General features: G+C 42.1%; 1 protein-coding gene and 1 long non-coding RNA gene across 7 annotated transcripts in view; one reads left to right on the top strand and one right to left on the bottom strand.

Moving 5' to 3' along the window:
• The window catches only part of crfb2 (cytokine receptor family member b2), a 33156-nt gene extending 16194 nt beyond the window's left edge, over nucleotides 1–16962 (top strand). For 2 of the 3 annotated variants that reach the window (XM_035410091.1, XM_035410089.1), the window contains 10 exons: nucleotides 11052–11175; nucleotides 11829–11992; nucleotides 12477–12628; nucleotides 12806–12953; nucleotides 13842–13965; nucleotides 14619–14782; nucleotides 15252–15403; nucleotides 15582–15732; nucleotides 16138–16295; nucleotides 16691–16962. In XM_035410091.1, coding sequence (XP_035265982.1) covers nucleotides 11052–11175; nucleotides 11829–11992; nucleotides 12477–12628; nucleotides 12806–12953; nucleotides 13842–13965; nucleotides 14619–14782; nucleotides 15252–15403; nucleotides 15582–15732; nucleotides 16138–16295; nucleotides 16691–16840 — 1487 coding nt within the window. In that variant the 3' untranslated portion in view covers nucleotides 16841–16962. The remainder of the gene's footprint in view (nucleotides 1–11051; nucleotides 11176–11828; nucleotides 11993–12476; nucleotides 12629–12805; nucleotides 12954–13841; nucleotides 13966–14618; nucleotides 14783–15251; nucleotides 15404–15581; nucleotides 15733–16137; nucleotides 16296–16690) is intronic. The other variant, XM_035410090.1, reaches the window with a different exon arrangement.
• Nucleotides 4260–13900, bottom strand: LOC118223488. Of its 4 annotated transcripts, XR_004764454.1 has the most exons (3): nucleotides 8996–10480; nucleotides 5719–7640; nucleotides 4260–4889 (listed from the first exon to the last, which is right to left on the bottom strand). It is a non-coding gene; the product is annotated as an uncharacterized LOC118223488 (long non-coding RNA). The 4 variants fall into 4 exon arrangements; XR_004764453.1 differs by lacking the exon at nucleotides 8996–10480 and adding an exon at nucleotides 13730–13900 and having other exon boundaries at nucleotides 4260–7640; XR_004764451.1 differs by having other exon boundaries at nucleotides 4260–7640.
• Nucleotides 16963–20357: the final 3395 nt, after the last annotated feature.

Below are 20357 nucleotides of genomic sequence, written 5' to 3'. Positions count from 1 at the left end.
AGAAATCTGCTCTGAGCAATATTCAAAAATTGTCAGGTCATACACAACATACAGTGTGCCAAGCATGCAAATCTCAGCCTTAAAATTAACTCCATCCAGAAAATTCTGCTTGGTCCTTTCAGTCCCAGGGAACATTTTCTGTGGCATGTAGGCCATTTCATACATTAAGACAAAGTATTTCATCTGTAACTGAAAAAGAACATCTAAAGTGATGACATCATTCAGATACAACTCCTCGATAAATGAATGGATTTTTTTAAAGCAGAGGAGGTAGGCGTTTGGAGCTTGGAGCACGCCAGTCTTATGGCTGTCACCGCCGAGAGGTTTGAACCTCAGATCAACCCTGAAGGTATGGGCACGGAGACTGGCAGTCACTCTGTAAGGACTAAGGCATTGTGCTTTAACAGTAAAAAAAAAAAAAAAAAGCCAACAGGATGCTGGGATTTATAGAAAACAAGTACTGAGTGTAAATTAAATGAGGTTATATTGAAGCTGTAACAATGCCTTTGTCAGAGATATAGCAGCTTTTGGTACCAGGAACAAGTACATAGAAGGACAGTTAAATGGATTTCTGGTATGAAATGTGAAAGTGAAGAGGAGAGGCTGGAAGCTTAGTAAAAGGAGAGCTTTGACAATCTGTGTAAGAGTCTGCCTGATCACATAGTAGAGACTGAGACCTTTAGGGTGCTAAAGCTCAGGCTTGATGCAATGCTGGGTTCTCTTTAGACTAGGGGTGACCTGCGACATCCGAAAGGGGTCGATGTGTGTAGGCCATGATTAGTCAATTAGCTGAATCCGCTGCTGTTGTGCTGGGCTAAAACAAAAATCTGCACCCACATCGGCCCTTTTTGGTTAAGCTTAGACACCCCTGCTTCTAGATTGATTGAAAAATGCCAAGCCTAGATGGCTTGCATGGCCAGTTCTTGTCATTATGCATTCTTACTTTGTTATATTATCCAAGTCCGAATTGTGGCAGGAGGGAGTGGTTTGCTTGATAACTGACTGACATTGAAAGGAGTTTACGTGCTGCACAAATAGAGGTTCATTACAATGAGAGAATGAAATCCAGGATTCTAGAACTTGCAAACTCCACACAGAAAGGTCCAGGCGACAGTGCTACCCACTACTCCACCATGCTGCCCTGCATAATAAATAATTGGTGCTATTTATCAGATATGCATGAACATTTTAGGGCACTTGCTGTAGAAACAAATTGAAGCCTGTGTATCTGACTCCCTGTGATACTGTGGAAAGCCAATCAAAGTGAAACTCCTAGTGAAAATTTGACAAATCAAAATTAGCATCCTGTCAAAAAAATTTCCACAACATCACCGGGTAGCAAAAGTACAGTCACATATTAACTGTTTCCTGTCATCGGATGGCCAGTGTTCCCCTTTGTTTCTCCTCATTTTCTGTTTTGTGTGTGACAGAGAGTGAGTCACGCTACGCACGCTGGAAGAAAGCCGTAATGAAAGCCATGAACTGGGAAACCACAGATCCTGTCTGCAACAGTAGTGGTATGTGTTCTGTCCACTCCTCCCACAAACACACACACACACACACACAGTCTGTTGCAGGCCTGTACTTATCTGTCCCTCTGTCTCTTTCTCTCCTCTGTTCCACACGTTCTTTTTCGTCCTTTTCTCCTGTCGTTCTGACACATTCTGGATGCCCTGCAGGTGACAGTATCTTCTGTAGTGTTCCACATTTTAAGTAGCATGCTTATATTAATTGGAGCAAAGTATATCACAGGTCAGTTTCTATGCGAGAGAGAGATAAAGAGAGAAAGTGTTTAGATATTGCACTTCCGAGTAATAGTTTTTCTTAAAATATTTTGTGGTGATGGTTTTTAGAGACAGAGAAAACTAACCTTTTCAAAGTAATGCTGAAGCTGTGAAATAACATTGTGTATTAAAGATAATGGGTAAGAATACAGTTTTCAACCATTTATAAGCTTGTAGCCATGAAATAAAGTGAATTACATATGATTCCTTATAATTAAAGTTGTTGTAGCTGATTATTAATGACTACGACAGGGAGCCCACAGCACTGGGACACAGGTGGCCTCATCCCACCGGAGGTGGGGTGGGTTTAAGTATGCCAGGGCTCCTCTGATTACTGCTGTGTTGGTTACTCCCAGGAACTTGTCAGGTGCCCACAGACTACTAGTCATCAGTGCGCTATATGCCACTCTCTCTGATCGCGAATGTGAGGTAGCTGGCAGGTAAAGTGTTGAGGTTATAGGAACTATGACGCTCCTTCCTAAAGTCTCTGTATTCACTGCCTTGGAGAGCCCAATACAATTCAGTTTTGTTTTCTTTTCACCATAATACTTTTTACTATTTTATGTTTTTTAAACCTGCCTTTTTAAAGTTGCCTACCTATGAATAACCACCTTTAAAATTCCTTTGTGTCACCTGCAAGATCTTGAGCTTAGAAACCTATTGATTTGCAACGTTTTAAAAAAATTCCCTGAATTTTCTGCTGGCTTCATTGCTAGTTTCCTGCTTTGTCTGGCATGACTTTGGCATTAATGTTTTCTTTTCTTTTCAAACTCTCTCTGCAACAGGGCATCACAACTAGGATCTGAGCCAAGTATACCATCTGCTGCCATAGTTCAACCTTCTCCTGCCTTCGCCATGCCGTGAAGTTGCTCTCCAGGCTATGGCGTGCCCCTGTACCTCCATTACATGGCACACAAACCCACATCCTGGACCCAGCTTGTACAATCCCAGCCAATCAAATGGAAGAAATATGAGTGGGTGTGCCAGGGACAACTGTTTTCCTTTGAGGATTGCTTTTGATTTGATGATGCTGCTTCATATTGGTCTTCAGCAGGAGTTGTTTTTAGATGCTCACATTTTTATCTTTTCATTTTGAATGGAAGGGTTTGATAAACTATAAATTCACAAAAAATGATGAATTCATATTTTTATCTTGTTGATATTAGTGGTGCACATTTAAAATCTTTCTATTTAGGTATTTTGTCTGCACACTGGAGGACACTGCCCAAACTTAAATCTTCACATTCAATATTAAAAATCTATTCAAATTTTTTTTTTAACACATTGCGAAAGACATGGGAAAAACTGTGGGAACATCATGCTTCACCCACACCGGTCTGCTTCTTCTCACGTGGACTTTGCTGTTTTTGATTAATAGTAATTAAAGGGCTATATATACCTCAAAATGAAATGTAACTGCAAGCCTTTGAAGCACTTCATAATGTATCTGTTTATTTGGGACTGTAACCAGTGTCAGCCTGACCTATATGCAAGGTTCACACTGCGGGTAGGGCCCTGCCTTCCTCAAAAAGACTACACACCTCTTGGCTTATGGTCTGATTAAAGATATTGGTTAAATTTAACACCCCCCTTACTCCCAATCTTCTGGTCCATGTCCAAAAGACAAGGGAGAGAGGCCCCCAAATAAATCTATGCTTACGGCCCCCAAAAGGTCAAGACCAGCCCTGTTTGTAAGCACTGCACTGGGGCTCAATGGTACTGTATAATGCTCATTTAATTTTTATTTGTAATCATGCCAGGTTTGTTTTTAAAGTTTTAATTATTTAAAAGGAAGCCTGATACAACACTGTGTTTGAATTGTTTAAATGCCTTTTAAATGCCTTTTTTTAAAATAGTCCCAGTCCATAGTGACTCCTGTTCCATTTGTGTATATTTTTATACCCCTAACTGTGTGTACTGTGGTTCTGTTTGCTGAAATGCTGGTATTCTTTGCAGTCATGTTTGTAATCAGCTTGTCAATGTGATTAACATGTATTAAACATGTATGCCCTATTTAAATATTGTCTGTAGCCCTTGACCTTATGAAAAATGTGAGACCAAATAACTGTCAGAGGTCGACCCTCCTTGTGAACCCCTGGCCTTTGTGTGTGTGTTTTACACAATCTTCAAGCACACATTTCTTTGGCTGATCTACGCATGCAATTTGGTATATACCTGTGTAAAAAAATATATATTTACATTGGTATATATTTGTTGTTCCTCAAGAAAGTGGTAGAATGCCCCATGAACATTTCAAAGAATGTAGGAATGGTGTCAATAGCAGTATTTCCACAGTTGGGTCAAGCCAAAAGCCTCATATGAGAAAAGACTTCCTTGAAGGTGCCAACATCACTCTAAATCACATCCTTAATGCTGGCTCCTGGTTGCTAATGTAAAAAACCCCCATTTTAAAATGGCCACTCTGTTATGTTCATGACACGGGGACCCCAAATGCAGGACTCAGACGCAGACAACTTCTGTGATTCACAACAGTGAAATGTATTAACACGTTACAGGAACGAATAGAGAGAGAGGAAACTAGAGCTGCTGGCGCGGAGGCAGGTCGTAGGCCTAGCGAGGTGCAGGAGCTGTTCGGCGTGACGGCGCAGGGTGGATCGTGGCAGGGAGCTGACTGGAGTCGGACCGGAGGTGGAGCTGTCACGGGGCTGGCAAGACGACGACTGGACAGGGCGGAGCTGGACTGGACTGGACCGGACTGGAAGGCCGGCGAAGGGCGAGCTGGATCCGGCGAGCTGGAAACTCGAGGGGGTTGACGAGACAATGACAGGACCACAAAACAATCTCGAAGACACGACAACGAACAGGACAGGCGACAAACATACAACAAGACAGAACCTGAGATGTAACGGACAGTGTAGGGGAAGCAGGCAAGTGCACGGATCTGAGAACGAGAATAAAAGTACTGAGTTAATTCAAGACAATTTTGTGTGGCCGACGTGGGATAGCAGACAGGCTAGGATAACGATCTGGCGAAGATCTGTAGAAGAGCTGAGAATATAAGCAGGAGAGGAAGCGTGCGGAATGCAGAGAGCGCAGGTGAGTGGTATTATCCTAACTGCTGGCTGAGGGCGAGGGTCCGCCACACTGCAACAGAGAACAAAGATCGTATGAGAAGAGACAAGATACGTAAGGCAAACACAAAACAGGAGAAACACAAGGGATATGACACACTCACTTCCATATTTTTACAACAAGCCACCTGTGACCTCCTCGCTCTTGACCATGGCTACAACCCTTTACTCTGACTGGGTTGGTGAAGACCATGCGAATTAGAAGAGCCAGAATCACAGGGCTGAGGCATCAACAAGGTGCAGATTGAAACACCTCTGAAGCCTGGAAGTGACTGAGCAACATCAAGATTCTCTGTCATCCAAGCTTTCCAATATTACCGGAGCTTCCTAGCCCTAATTCTACTCCAAATGCTAGAATTACGTTTAGGAAAATGGTCATTATCTTATTAGGGTTGAGTCAATATTATAGTTATATTTAGGAGCCAATGGAAAGGGTGAGCAAAAATGTTTGTTCTTCATCTAGACAACCAAAAATAAATGTGCACCCACTCCAAACACGAAAATTGCTGTCATCTTACTTGTTTGTGCCATTAAGGCATTTTGCAAAATCATTTTCCATAAGGCACAGCTTTTCAAAGTCATGTTACATTCAGACCCCTCAGATCAAAGCACACAAACACAAGCAAATGTGTCATTACACAAAAACTGTCATTAGCCTACACAAATTGAGTATGCCAAGACAGTGTGAAATAACTTCAATATGTCATCACATTCAATTTACTTTACTTACAAAGTCTATACGTGCTTATCAAAGCAAGAGACATGCTCTCCTCTACTCTCCTCCAATAATTTCCTTCTTTTTTTTACACAAGAAGAAAACATGAATTAACATTTAAAATTACCACTAATGGTTTGACAGTTGTTGTGTCCTTCCTCTCACTCAAAACAATAGCTTTTCCAATAGGACTAGCCTTCCGCTTTCTCATTTCAACAATAATATGCGTCCTACATGTGTCCTATAGGCGGGCTGTCCATCTGAAACCATGACAGCTTTAATTCCTCAAATGGTATGTATTTAAACGACGTGCTCCCCAGCTATGGTCCGGGCTTTCGGGATTTACTGGCATTTGTTTAACCCGAACATACTCTTGTGCGATGTACTGTTGCACGAAACGCATCACAACTCCACTTGAATGTAGTGAAACAGGCGCCTCTCTCTGTACCATTCTATCCAAGTCCGGCAATGTTGTGCTAACCATCACTAAATCTTATGACTATAACTTCACACTTCTTTGAAGACTGGGTTATGCCTTAACCTGTGCAGTGAGAAAGAAGCATATAATCATTCTTGTAATCATGCAATCTGCACTTATTCAAGTAGTGACGTGTTTTATTAGCGGTTTTTAAAAAATAAAAAACGATATTTACCCTGAGGAAGGCTACTAGTCGGCGGTCAGGAATGTGTGTCGTTGATATCAGTAGTTTAGACTCCAGCAAGAATAATTTATAATCCGAGTAAAATCTACTCGGTCACAGTCACTATTGGTACAATTTTACTGCCAGGAGATGGCTACTGTTGGGGAAATGTATGTATTTCCCTCTTAGAAATTGGATGACCTATTTCAGTTGTTGTAATTTACAACTGTGGTGGCATGTGAACGCCTGGTGGCGAGGTGTCTGCTACCTAGCGTGTAGTTCAGAACCGCGCTTTTCTCACTTTCTCCACGAAAACCACATTGGTGCTGTACTCAAGTGCGCAATTGGAGCTGTGACAACAGCTAGATTACATTGTGCCGTGTGTATCCGCCTCCCACTGCAGTCTGTAAACCTTTGAAACAAGTCAAATAGTTTAGATAGTGACCGAATCGACTTGGAATTGCAATTTGGTATATACCTGTGTAAAAAAATATATATTTACATTGGTATATATTTGTTGTTCCTCAAGAAAGTGGTAGAATGCCCCATGAACATTTCAAAGAATGTAGGAATGGTGTCAATAGCAGTATTTCCACAGTTGGGTCAAGCCAAAAGCCTCATATGAGAAAAGACTTCCTTGAAGGTGCCAACATCACTCTAAATCACATCCTAAATGCTGGCTCCTGGTTGCTAATGTAAAAAACCCCCATTTTAAAATGGCCACTCTGTTATGTTCATGACACGGGGACCCCAAATGCAGGACTCAGACGCAGACAACTTCTGTGATTCACAACAGTGAAATGTATTAACACGTCACAGGAACGAATAGAGAGAGAGGAAACTAGAGCCGCTGGCGCGGAGGCAGGTCTTAGGCGTAGCGAGGTGCAGGAGCTGTTCGGCGTGACGGCGCAGGGTGGATCGTGGCAGGGAGCTGACTGGAGTCGGACCGGAGGTGGAGCTGTCACGGGGCTGGCAAGACGACGACTGGACAGGGCGGAGCTGGACTGGACTGGACCGGACTGGAAGGCCGGCGAAGGGCGAGCTGGATCCGGCGAGCTGGAAACTCGAGGGGGTTGACGAGACAATGACAGGACCACAAAACAATCTCGAAGACACGACAACGAACAGGACAGGCGACAAACATACAACAAGACAGAACCTGAGATGTAACGGACAGTGTAGGGGAAGCAGGCAGGTGCACGGATCTGAGAACGAGAATAAAAGTACTGAGTTAATTCAAGACAATTTTGTGTGGCCGACGTGGGATAGCAGACAGGCTAGGATAACGATCTGGCGAAGATCTGTAGAAGAGCTGAGAATATAAGCAGGAGAGGAAGCGTGCGGAATGCAGAGAGCGCAGGTGAGTGGTATTAACCTAACTGCTGGCTGAGGGCGAGGGTCCGCCACACTGCAACAGAGAACAAAGATCGTATGAGAAGAGACAAGATACGTAAGGCAAACACAAAACAGGAGAAACACAAGGGATATGACACACTCACTTCCATATTTTTACAACAAGCCACCTGTGACCTCCTCGCTCTTGACCATGGCTACAACCCTTTACTCTGACTGGGTTGGTGAAGACCAAGCAAATTAGAAGAGCCAGAATCACAGGGCTGAGGCATCAACAAGGTGCAGATTGAAACACCTCTGAAGCCTGGAAGTGACTGAGCAACATCAAGATTCTCAGTCATCCAAGCTTTCCAATATTACCGGAGCTTCCTAGCCCTAATTCTACTCCAAATGCTAGAATTAAGTTTAGGAAAATGGTCATTATCTTATTAGGGTTGAGTCAATATTATAGTTATATTTAGGAGCTAATGGAAAGGGTGAGCAAAAATGTTTGTTCTTCATCTAGACAACCAAAAATAAATGTGCACCCACTCCAAACACGAAAATTGCTGTCATCTTACTTGTTTGTGCCATTAAGGCATTTTGCAAAATCATTTTCCATAAGGCACAGCTTTTCAAAGTCATGTTACATTCAGACCCCTCAGATCAAAGCACACAAACACAAGCAAATGTGTCATTACACAAAAACTGTCATTAGCCTACACAAATTGAGTATGCCAAGACAGTGTGAAATAACTTCAATATGTCATCACATTCAATTTACTTTACTTACAAAGTCTATATGTGCTTATCAAAACAAGAGACATGCTCTCCTCTACTCTCCTCCAATAATTTCCTTCTTTTTTTTTTACACAAGAAGAAAACATGAATTAACATTTAAAATTACCACTAATGGTTTGACAGTTGTTGTGTCCTTCCTCTCACTCAAAACAATAGCTTTTCCAATAGGGCCAGCCTTCCGCTTTCTCATTTCAACAATAATATGCGTCCTACATGTGTCCTATAGGCGGGCTGTCCATCTGAAACCATGACAGATTTAATTCCTCAAATGGTATGTATTTAAACGACGTGCTCCCCAGCTATGGTGCCGGGCTTTCGGGATTTACTGGCATTTGTTTAACCCGAACATACTCTTGTGAGATGTACTGTTGCACGAAACGCATCACAACTCCACTTGAATGTAGTGAAACAGGCGCCTCTCTCCGTACCGTTCTATCCAAGTCCGGCAATGTTGTGCTAACCATCACTAAATCTTATGACTATAACTTCACACTTCTTTGAAGACTGGGTTATGCGTTAACCTGTGCATATAAGAAGCATATAATCATTCTTGTAATCCTGCAATCTGCACTTAGTCAAGTAGTGACGTGTTTTATTAGCGGTTTTTAAAAAATAAAAAACGATATTTACCCGGAGGAAGGCTACTAGTCGGCGGTCAGGAATGTGTGTCGTTGATATCAGTAGTTTAGACTCCAGCAAGAATAATTTATAATCCGAGTAAAATCTACTCGGTCACAGTCACTATTGGTACAATTTTACTGCCAGGAGATGGCTACTGTTGGGGAAATGTATGTATTTCCCTCTTAGAAATTGGATGACCTATTTCAGTTGTTGTAATTTACAACTGTGGTGGCATGTGAACGCCTGGTGGCGAGGTGTCTGCTACCTAGCGTGTAGTTCAGAACCGCGCTTTTCTCACTTTCTCCACGAAAACCACATTGGTGCTGTACTCAAGTGCGCAATTGGAGCTGTGACAACAGCTAGATTACATTGTGCCGTGTGTATCAGCCTCCCACTGCAGTCTGTAAACCTTTGAAACAAGTCAAATAGTTTAGATAGTGACCGAATCGACTTGGAGGACTTTAGCTACGCATGCTAAAACAACCAGATGAATGCTGATTATTTTAGCCCGTTTCTTTTAAATTATCTATGGAACATGTTTATATGTGCAATCAATACTCATTAAGCGATTAATTAATTATGCTATTATTCACGAAGTCCTAATAAGCTAGGCCCACGTGTTAATACTCGCGTGGCCTAATATAATTCACATTTACAAAAAGCGTGAACGTGCGTTCGAGCGCGTGTGTCCGTGTGCTATTCACAAATTAGACAATACTGTAATGTCCACTATTCACAAAAACAGTCCGGTTACTATTTACATAAATAATATCCTCACGTCATTGTATTCATTAGAGAAAATATATAAACTAGGATATGTCTAAGAAAATAGCGGAAGGCAAGGTTTTCATGGTAGTTTAGCAGAACCTCCGTGGGTGTTAACATAAGTACAGCCTACCCCCTTGGACTCGTAGGAGGAGACAGCGGATATGTAGCCTAAATCACTATGACTGACGACAAGACTGAAAGCTTCGTGGAAGGACCGTGACTTTAATCCACGAAAATATGTTTTTGAAGTATCTGATTAGCCTCTTATATCTCACACATCGAGGTAAGTGTTTTTTCGGCTTTCGTTTGAGTTAGTATCAAACAATGGCTTCTATTGAACTACGTATGTCGCTGTCAAGTAGTGACCTATTATTTTGACACCAAGTAAGCTACAACTTCCTCATTCTTGTACTTAATAGGGAAATGCAATAACAAGGCCTTAATAAAAGTTGAGATTGCATAAATGTAGATTAGTAATAGGCTACTATTCCATTTGAGCGGTTGTTACGCATATTTTCGTTAATGGGTGAACAAAATCAAAACAGAAGAAGCCACTATTTGAAGTGTTTTATATAGCCTACAGTAGTCCCTTCCGTTTGTCTTCCTAACTAAAGTGTATTAGGCTACCGGTATCTGGCTGATTCAGACATAGACCTTAGCTACTGAGTAACTGTCCATAAATTACACAACCGAAATGATCTTTGTTGGTTTTGGTCATATTTTAAAGGAAATTTTAAATGAATTCAAAATCGCGAGCATGGGAAATTAGGAATCATTTGGTTCCTTTTTTAAAATTACATTTTATTATTCACTTATAGAAAAACTGTGGCATTTGGCTTTATAATCCCAATGGAGCAATACTGGGATTGCTCTGGCTCCAAACTCTCCCTTTATGAAGGGTAATTCATAATTCAATATTCAGAAGTGTGATTCTAACGTCAGCTGAAGACGAAGATACATTAATGAAAATCAACAGCCGTGAAAAACGTAGGCTAGGTCTTGATACCAAGAACAGCGATCTGACCTTTCGGAAATGTATAGACTTCGGTGTTAGGGTTAGTTTGGAGCCAGAAAACCAGCAACCCCAAAGTATATCGCTCCATTGTGTGTGTAAATAAAATCCTCAGCCTTTTAAAATGCATATAACTAAAACAAGTAAGTAAACAATTTAGAAACATAACTTACCATTGTCTGCATTTTATTTGTCCCAATGGAGGTTCACTTTAACACACGTAACGCCAAACCAACACAAAATGCCTGCTGAGTTAAACATATTATTTTGTTGTATATTATTCAGGTACGCTGACGCTGCTGTCACCGCCAGTGAATGTGACTGTAGAGTCAGTGAACTTGCAGAGCGAGCTGAGCTGGAGCTCTGTAACGAATACTGAAAATGTTCAGTATACAGTGGAGTTCCGAGAGTGAGTACGCCTTTGTCCGTTAGCCCAGTAGGGCAGAACATTTGGCAGCACCAACGTTTGTCCATAGTGTTCAAATGGCAGATTAGTTTGATTCTGATTTGTTTGCACATACGAAAATGATTCATAATTCCAGCTCCAGCCAGAGGAATTATGGAGAATTATGTAGAGCTGAGAGCATTAAGCTGTCTCAGCTGAGTGATTAGACAAGCTATTAGCCACCACAGACATCTCAACTCAACTCATCTAGGGGAAGCGTCCGTGTTCAGAATACACTTCACACAGCGAGCTGATGCAGTTCAAAGGACTACAGAGAAAACGAAGCACCAGTAGTTTTAAAATTTTCAAACGATAAACTAAAAACAATTACAGTGAGCACACACCTTGGGTAGTTCCTACGGCATAAGAGCTTGAAAAACAAGTTGTTTCCACTTTTTTTTTACAGGAATCGTGAGTTATTTCAGAGTAGCAACAAGGGATCAATGTAAGGGAATATTTCCCTTTTTAAAAAAAAAAAATTTATACAGATGGCAAAAGAAAGAAAAATGGTACATTCAGTTGGTTAATGGTGAATTCCCTACCATCTCAGTGATGTCACTCTTGTTGAATGTAGCTTGAGGTCATTGCATTTCCATTTTTTTTGTTGATAATTGTAGTGACCATGATGATTGGCACGTTCTGGAATGTTCGCCCACAACGTCGAGGCGGTGCAACCTGACCTTTGATGTGTTCACTAATGCTATGCTGCGGGTCCGAGCACAGGATGGAAACCAGATCTCACCCTGGAGCCAGTCCAGACCGTTCAAGGCCATAGACCAGAGTAAGGGCCCTACCGTGTGCTTCTCCTTCAATCGGGCTCCAGAACTCCAGGGGATCTGCCTCCCAGACCTCCGTTTCCTGCTATTTTATTAACATTTTTTGGTTCTCTTATGATTTTGTTTCAGCATTCAGAATTTTTCTAGGTTGTTGGTAGTTGGTGTTACATCTTAAGGTTAATCAATTGTCCAAGGGGTATCATTGGGGTGAATGTGAATACAGTGATTTAGGTCCTGTGCATGTGTGAATTGGCTGTTTTCATTAAAACAACTTCCTGTTCCCTATTTTACGTTTCATGATTTGGCATACCCAGTCATATTTGTAGGCCTGTTCAGTCAGGCCACGATAAAGCTGGTTATTCATGGATCTGATGAATGCAGTAAGTTACAGTACCTGAGGCTTCAGGGGCTGCTGCTAAATGACTAAGTGTCATGTAAACGTGAATGCAGGTGTGAAGGGAGTCTTGTCTCTTGTCCTTCCTCTTTCAGGCCTTTTCGGCCCCCCAAATGTTACGCTGTGGCCCAGACCCGAAAAGGGCAGGCTGGATGTTCGCATACGAGACCCCTTTGACAGGAAAGATTTCTTGAACGGACTGAAGTACAGGCTCTTCTACAAAAAAGCAACTGATAGCAACTGGACGGTAATTTTCGTATATCTGTGCGTGTGTGTTTGTGTGTGGATTTAGCAGAAAGCATATGCACACACATTTTTCCTCCCTGATTGAATAAAGGAAAAAATGTAAGAAATATCAAATATACTTTTTGCTAATTCACACAATGGCCTGATGATTCTCCCCTGCCCCCCCCACCCCCGCCAGGTACATAGTGACACCTTATTCTCAGCGTCCATTGAAAACTTAAAGGCGGGGCTAAACTACTGTGTGCAAGCTCGCTACGTCTGGCGCGGCAAGCTCAGGCCGAACAGTATCCCCAGCACGCCAAAGTGTGCCATCATTTCAGAGTCCGGTAAGAGGGTCACCTCGTTTCTCCTGGGTGTTAATAAAAGTTGAGATTGCATAAATGTAGATTAGTAATAGGCTACTATTCCATTGGAGCGGTTGTTACGCATATTTTCGTTAATGGGTGAACAAAATCAAAACAGAAGAAGCCACTATTTGAGGTGTTTTATATAGCCTACAGTAGTCCCTTCCGTTTGTCTCCCTAACTAAAGTGTATTAGGCTACCGGTATCTGGCTGATTCAGACATAGACCTTGGCTACTGAGTAACTGTCCGTAAATTACACAACCTAAATGATCTTTGTTGGTTTTGGTCATATTTTAAAGGAAATTTTAAATGAATTCAAAATCGCGAGCATGGGAAATTAGGAATCATTTGGTTCCTTTTTTAAAATTACATTTTATTATTCACTTATAGAAAAACTGTGGCATTTGGCTTTATAATCCCAATGGAGCAATACTGGGATTGCTCTGGCTCCAAACTCTCCCTTTATGAAGGGTAATTCATAATTCAATATTCAGAAGTGTGATTCTAACGTCAGCTGAAGACGAAGATACATTAATGAAAATCAACAGCCGTGAAAAACGTAGGCTAGGTCTTGATACCAAGAACAGCGATCTGACCTTTCGGAAATGTATAGACTTCGGTGTTAGGGTTAGTTTGGAGCCAGAAAACCAGCAACCCCAAAGTATATCGCTCCATTGTGTGTGTAAATAAAATCCTCAGCCTTTTAAAATGCATATAACTAAAACAAGTAAGTAAACAATTTAGAAACATAACTTACCATTGTCTGCATTTTATTTGTCCCAATGGAGGTTCACTTTAACACACGTTTTAACGCCAAACCAACACAAAATGCCTGCTGAGTTAAACATATTTTGTTGTATATTATTCAGGTACGCTGACGCTGCTGTCACCACCAGTGAATGTGACTGTAGAGTCAGTGAACTTGCAGAGCGAGCTGAGCTGGAGCTCTGTAACGAATACTGAAAATGTTTGGTATAGAGTGGAGTTCCGAGAGTGAGTATGCCTTTGTCCGTTAGCCCAGTAAGGCAGAACATTTGACAGCACCAACGTTTGTCCATAGTGTTCGAATGGCAGATTAGTTTGATTCTGATTAGTTTGCACATACGAAAATGATTCATCATTCCAGCTCCAGCCAGAGGAATTATGTAGAATTATGTAGAGCTGAGAGCATTAAGCTGTCTCAGCTGAGTGATTAGACAAGCTATTAGCCACCACAGACATCTCAACTCAACTCATCTAGGGGAAGCGTCCGTGTTCAGAATACACTTCACACAGCGAGCTGATGCAGTTCAAAGGACTACAGAGAAAACGAAGCACCAGTAGTTTTAAAATTTTCAAACGATAAACTAAAAACAATTACAGTGAGCACACACCTTGGGTAGTTCCTACGGCATAAGAGCTTGAAAAACAAGTTGTTTCCACTTTTTTTTTACAGGAATCGTGAGTTATTTCAGAGTAGCAACAAGGGATCAATGTAAGGGAATATTTCCCTTTTTAAAAAAAAAAAATTTATACAGATGGCAAAAGAAAGAAAAATGGTACATTCAGTTGGTTAATGGTGAATTCCCTACCATCTCAGTGATGTCACTCTTGTTGAATGTAGCTTGAGGTCATTGCATTTCCATTTTTTTTGTTGATAATTGTAGTGACCATGATGATTGGCACGTTCTGGAATGTTCGCCCACAACGTCGAGGCGGTGCAACCTGACCTTTGATGTGTTCACTAATGCTATGCTGCGGGTCCGAGCACAGGATGGAAACCAGATCTCACCCTGGAGCCAGTCCAGACCGTTCAAGGCCATAGACCAGAGTAAGGGCCCTACCGTGTGCTTCTCCTTCAATCGGGCTCCAGAACTCCAGGGGATCTGCCTCCCAGACCTCCGTTTCCTGCTATTTTATTAACATTTTTTGGTTCTCTTATGATTTTGTTTCAGCATTCAGAATTTTTCTAGGTTGTTGGTAGTTGTTGTTACATCTTAAGGTTAATCAATTGTCCAAGGGGTATCATTGGGGTGAATGTGAATACAGTGATTTAGGTCCTGTGCGTGTGTGAATTGGCTGTTTTCATTAAAACAACTTCCTGTTCCCTATTTTACGTTTCATGATTTGGCATACCCAGTCATATTTGTAGGCCTGTTCAGTCAGGCCACGATAAAGCTGGTTATTCATGGATCTGATGAATGCAGTAAGTTACAGTACCTGAGGCTAAATGACTAAGTGTCATGTAAACGTGAATGCAGGTGTGAAGGGAGTCTTGTCTCTTGTCCTTCCTCTTTCAGGCCTTTTCGGCCCCCCAAATGTTACGCTGTGGCCCAGACCCGAAAAGGGCAGGCTGGATGTTCGCATACGAGACCCCTTTGACAGGAAAGATTTCTCGAACGGACTGAAGTACCGGCTCTACTACAAAAAACCAACTGATAGCAACTGGACGGTAATTTTTGTATATCTGTGCGTGTGTGTTTGTGTGTGGATTTAGCAGAAAGCATATGCACACACATTTTTCCTCCCTGATTGAATAAAGGAAAAAATGTAAGAAATATCAAATATACTTTTTGCTAATTCACACAATGGCCTGATGATTCTCCCCTGCCCCCACCCCCCATCCCCAGCAGATACATAGCGACACCTTATTCTCAGCGTCCATTGAAAACTTAGAGGCGGGGCTAAACTACTGTGTGCAAGCTCGCTACGTCTGGCGCGGCAAGCTCAGGCCGAACAGTATCCCCAGCACGCCAAAGTGTGCCATCATTTCAGAGTCCGGTAAGAGGGTCACCTCGTTTCTCCTGGGTGTTTTTGGGTTTATAAGCCATGCAAGCCGTAAGGTCTCGTTTTGTGCTCAATGCCTATGTTTTATTTGCCCTTGCAATCTTTGTATATATTTGTTTTTATTATTTTGAAGTTTTTTTTTCAAATTCTCTCGTATCTTTCTTGCTCTTTTCATCTTTCTCTGCTTCCCGTTTTCTCACTCTTTCCTTGCTGTCTCTATTCCCACTTATATCGCCATCCTTTTTTTTACCTTGGTCTCCCAGTCATTTACTGTTGCTCAGGTTGTAACATACTGTGGGTTAATGTACTGAGCCTGCAGCTTCCACAAGTGCCTTGCTTATTGTGCTCACATCTCTCTCTCTCTCCCTCGCTCTCTCCTTCTCTCCCAATCTCCTCCAGAAAATTCAAGAACAATCCGGACTGTGTGGGTCACAGCACTGATAATTCTCCTGACATTTGGGCTCTCACTCATGTGCATCTTCATGGTCAACAGAAATTACGATAAATTCAAGCAGGCCCTGCAGCCCCCAATGCGGATGCCAGAACACCTGTATAAGGTACAGGGCTCCGAGACTGCCTGTGCCTGATGTGAGGCAGATTCTGTGTGTGTGTGTGTGTGTCTGTGTGTCTGTGTGTGTGTCTGTCTGTCTGTCTGTCTGTCTGTGACTGTTTGAGTCTTCCTCTAGTCTCACCAGCTACAATACACTGCATTATACTGTACAGTACTGTACTACTAGTGTTAAAGTACTCTATACTGTCGTATACTGTACTGTAAGGAGAGTTTTCCAGCCCTTGAGAGACTGAATGGTACCCGATTAAACTGTACCGTCTATGTCTGTTGGTCATTTCTAGCTACCCTATAATCTTAACCTACTCCAGCTCTACTGCATAACTCTCCCATTCTGTCCCTGCTATTCTCTACTATACTCAGTGTGTTTTGCCCTTCCTCCAGTTCCTTTCTGGGGAAGAACAGTTTCTACAGCCCCCAGTGAGCAGCAGCTCCAGCAGCTCCAGCTTAGAGGAGGAGCCTTTGGACAAAATCTCTCTGGTGACTATCGAGTACCAAGGAGGGGGCGGAGGAGAAATTAACCTCCATACGTAGACGCACCTGATCCTTAAGTGGAACCACCCTGCCCCGTGCCCCCCCCAGCCCCCACTCTCCAGATCCAATCACAGCTCGCTCCTCAGGGCTTCTCGGCCCCCTCCCAGAGTCCCAGGTGGGGATGGGGGGGGGGGGGGGGGGGTGTGGGCTGCGGGCTGCAGTGGAGCCACTGGGAGGGGAGTTAGGGAGCGTGCGCACACACCGTCCACACGGTGTGGCCTTGGGGCTTCACGGCGCAGGAAAAACATGGGATGCCCAGACGTTGACGCGGGAATCCCTGCTCTCCCCAAACACTACTGAATCGCTTCATCTGAGATTGGACAGATTGTACAGAGCGTACATGGGCTTGGAAAGTGAACGATGCTGTCTCGGCCATCATTACAGAGCATCCCATAAAATCCTTGATTGGATACAGACTTATAGGCTACCCCTTTCACACAGAAGAAAATAGAATTTTTCGAGACAGCTTATGTCTGTGTGAACACGTTGCTACAGCTTTTTAAATACCACATCAAAAACATCAAAAACGCCTCTCCCGGTGTTTTCGAGGCGCTTCGACTACCGCATTTTTCCTGTGGGAACGGGAAGCAGCATCGACGACTGCTTTCTGGGCGGCTTTCGAATTACGTTACAGATCTGCGTTCACACGCACCTATCTATCAACCGAAAAAATGGCATACAGAGGAAATACCTGGACCCACAAAGAAGTGGAAATATTATTACAGTTATTATTATTGACCCACACAGATCGTGTACTGCTGCACCCAAATACCAGACACCAGGCATTTCATTTCTCTCATTTGATTTCTTTTGAAGACATTGAATCTTCTTTTTTTGATTTCGTAGCCTCTTCGCCTATGCCTACGGTCCGACTCATATGGGCTTTGTAAAAAATGCGACCACTTGCACTTCAAAATGGAACATGTTTGTTTGTTTGATTGATTGTTTTGTCGGAAATGACAAGAAGATTGCAACGAAAATAAATAATAAGTAACGTTATAGCTTTGGGCCTACATCAAGTGTGTTACTATGGTAACCGAACGTAAACAATTCATTCACGAGAGTTGAGTTCTGTGTGTGAACGGTAAAGAAGGCTCGAATACCGCATTACAACTTCTGTGGGGAAGGGAACCTGTTACCGCATCGGAGGCGGCTCAGATGCGGTATTAGCTGTGTGAAAGGGGCTTTAGTAACTCAGAGGGGCTTATGACAAAGGATATCTGTCGCATGCACCTCAATGTATTGGGTGACTTCGTATGCTCTGTGGATGATCAAGATGCCTCAGTGCTGGAAAGAAATGCTGCAAACAAGTGAAGGAAATACCTTTATTTAATAAGGTATAAAACGGCAGTCTTCTTATTCTCAAGCAAAGGCATTTTGTTAGGAATGTTTAAAGTGATGTTTTTTTAAAAAAACGCAATAAATACATTTCTGGTGCCTTCAAGCAAACTCCCCTTTGTCATCAAATGTATTCAGTACTGTGAAATTTGAAACTGAGATTTGTATCATCTCATTGAATCAAATACAGATGAAAACATTTGAATGAGCAGGACCCCGGAATCCTTGTTCTCTAGAAGTATGTGATATAAAGACACCTGCTTTTCCACTTGAGCTGGAGTTACAATACATAATTTATCTTAAGTCATTACGTCTATAAAATCTGAAGTCTAACGGGGGGTGTCTCGAATCTTGGTCTGATTAATACTTCTCTTAAATTTAGATTTATGTATTTAAATAGCCATTTCAGTTACGGGTCTTGTGTCCCTATATGAAACATTTTTCTGGTTCTGTACCAAGTGATCCGACGTTGTTGTGGAAAACTGAGCAAGCCTGAAGGGTGAAAACAAAAACCTGCACGTACCTCTTCACTCCGGGAAATGGGAACCCCCTGCTTTTCTTTAGTTAATACAGCCTGAAGCGCAAAGGCTGAAACCAGAGACTGTAAAAAAATAGTCATGCGAGTTTCACAACGAGGTTCAGGAAAGTTGCTGTAGCGTGAAAGCAGAACTGAATCCACCGTGTGACGAAGTATGCGTCACTGCAAGCCGAAAGTTGGAAATGTCCAAATTTAAAATAGGCCTACTGATTACGCTGCTTATTACAGAGCATTCGGCTGTGAGTACCAGCTGCTACTACAACTTAGGTGTTTTTTTACTGTTGAATATATAAAGCAATATCGATTTCAGAAAGGAGTCGCCACAGTCAATCCCACTTTATTCAATGTTCTGCTTTGGTATTTACTTTTTCACTGTTTTTACGAGTACATGACAAAATGAGTTTGTATAGAACAAAAAACTGAACGAACTCCAAGCAGCAGATTCTAGTTCGAGTACAATAATTAAAAGTTAAAACGATATCAGAGATTGAGAAAAAATGTGTTTTGACATTTTCTGTAGTTATACCATCCAGTATTAAACATGCTTTTGCTTTTTGTTTTTCTGTTCGGCGTAATTTTGAAAGACCGTCGGTCGAAACCACTGGTAGGCCTACTTACAACTGAATCCACTGTAAAAAAAAATATAAAAAAATAAATAAATACAAGCAGTCAAGTAGGTAATCTCAAGCGTGGAAATCTCTACCTGAACCGAGTCATAATGTCGACTACTGTGCTATTATTTACAGTATTTACTTTTATGATGGCTAGTGTTGCTACTGTGATTGAAGATTTTGGTTTGAGTTCACACAGAACACGAATGTAGCGCCAAATTACTTACGAAGCAGGATGCAAAAGCTGCACACGCTGTGTTTAAAACACTGACTTGCAGACTGATTTATTGCATCGCAGTATTTGTAATTTTGTTTCCGCGTCGATTCTTGAAAGTCAAGGCATTGTGTTAACCTTCCTGTACAATTTGACTGCTATCATTAGAACAGGCCACAAAACCCCCACAGGCACAGATGTTCAGCAGTTTATGAGAATGTTGATTAAATAAAGGGCTAGAGGAGGAAGCAGAATCCTGTGTTCATTGCAGAATAAAGGCTTTTTGTTTGAGCGATTGTGCCCCTTGGTCCTAATAATAGCACTCACTCAACATTCTTCCCCATTGTGCCACATTTCCAGTGCGTTCATTACATCACACTTCAATGACTTGTCATACTACCTTTTCCAGAACAACTTACAAAAGGAGTTGCAGTAGTCCAGGCGGGAGATGAACAATGGGACTAAGAGGAGAGTTGAGGAAGGGTCAGATTTACCTCATTTTGTACAGGAAGAAACTGCATTTGCCACCTACTGCTGTTCTCAGAGAGGGGACATTCAGAGTGTTATATAAGCACTCAACACCAAAAACAGGACAGGCATAGCTGACTCATGCTGATCCTGCAGTCAGGGTAAGGGAGACCTTTCTTTGAGTGTCTGAAAAGGTACGGCACCTATTTGTTGATGAAAAGCTGAAAGCAGCCCTTTGATTGTTGTTTGGCGCCTGGGAGTACGCTTTTCTTTTGGGGAGTGTGTGTTGGGGCCCAAGGTATAGTTGCCAGCAAAACATTTCAATAATCACTCAACAGGACAGGCCAG

This window comes from Anguilla anguilla, chromosome 3 (genome assembly GCF_013347855.1).
Source record: "Anguilla anguilla isolate fAngAng1 chromosome 3, fAngAng1.pri, whole genome shotgun sequence".
Taxonomy (NCBI): domain Eukaryota; kingdom Metazoa; phylum Chordata; class Actinopteri; order Anguilliformes; family Anguillidae; genus Anguilla; species Anguilla anguilla.
The sequence above is the reverse complement of the archived record's forward strand: the minus strand, read 5'-3'. Positions and strand labels throughout refer to the sequence as shown.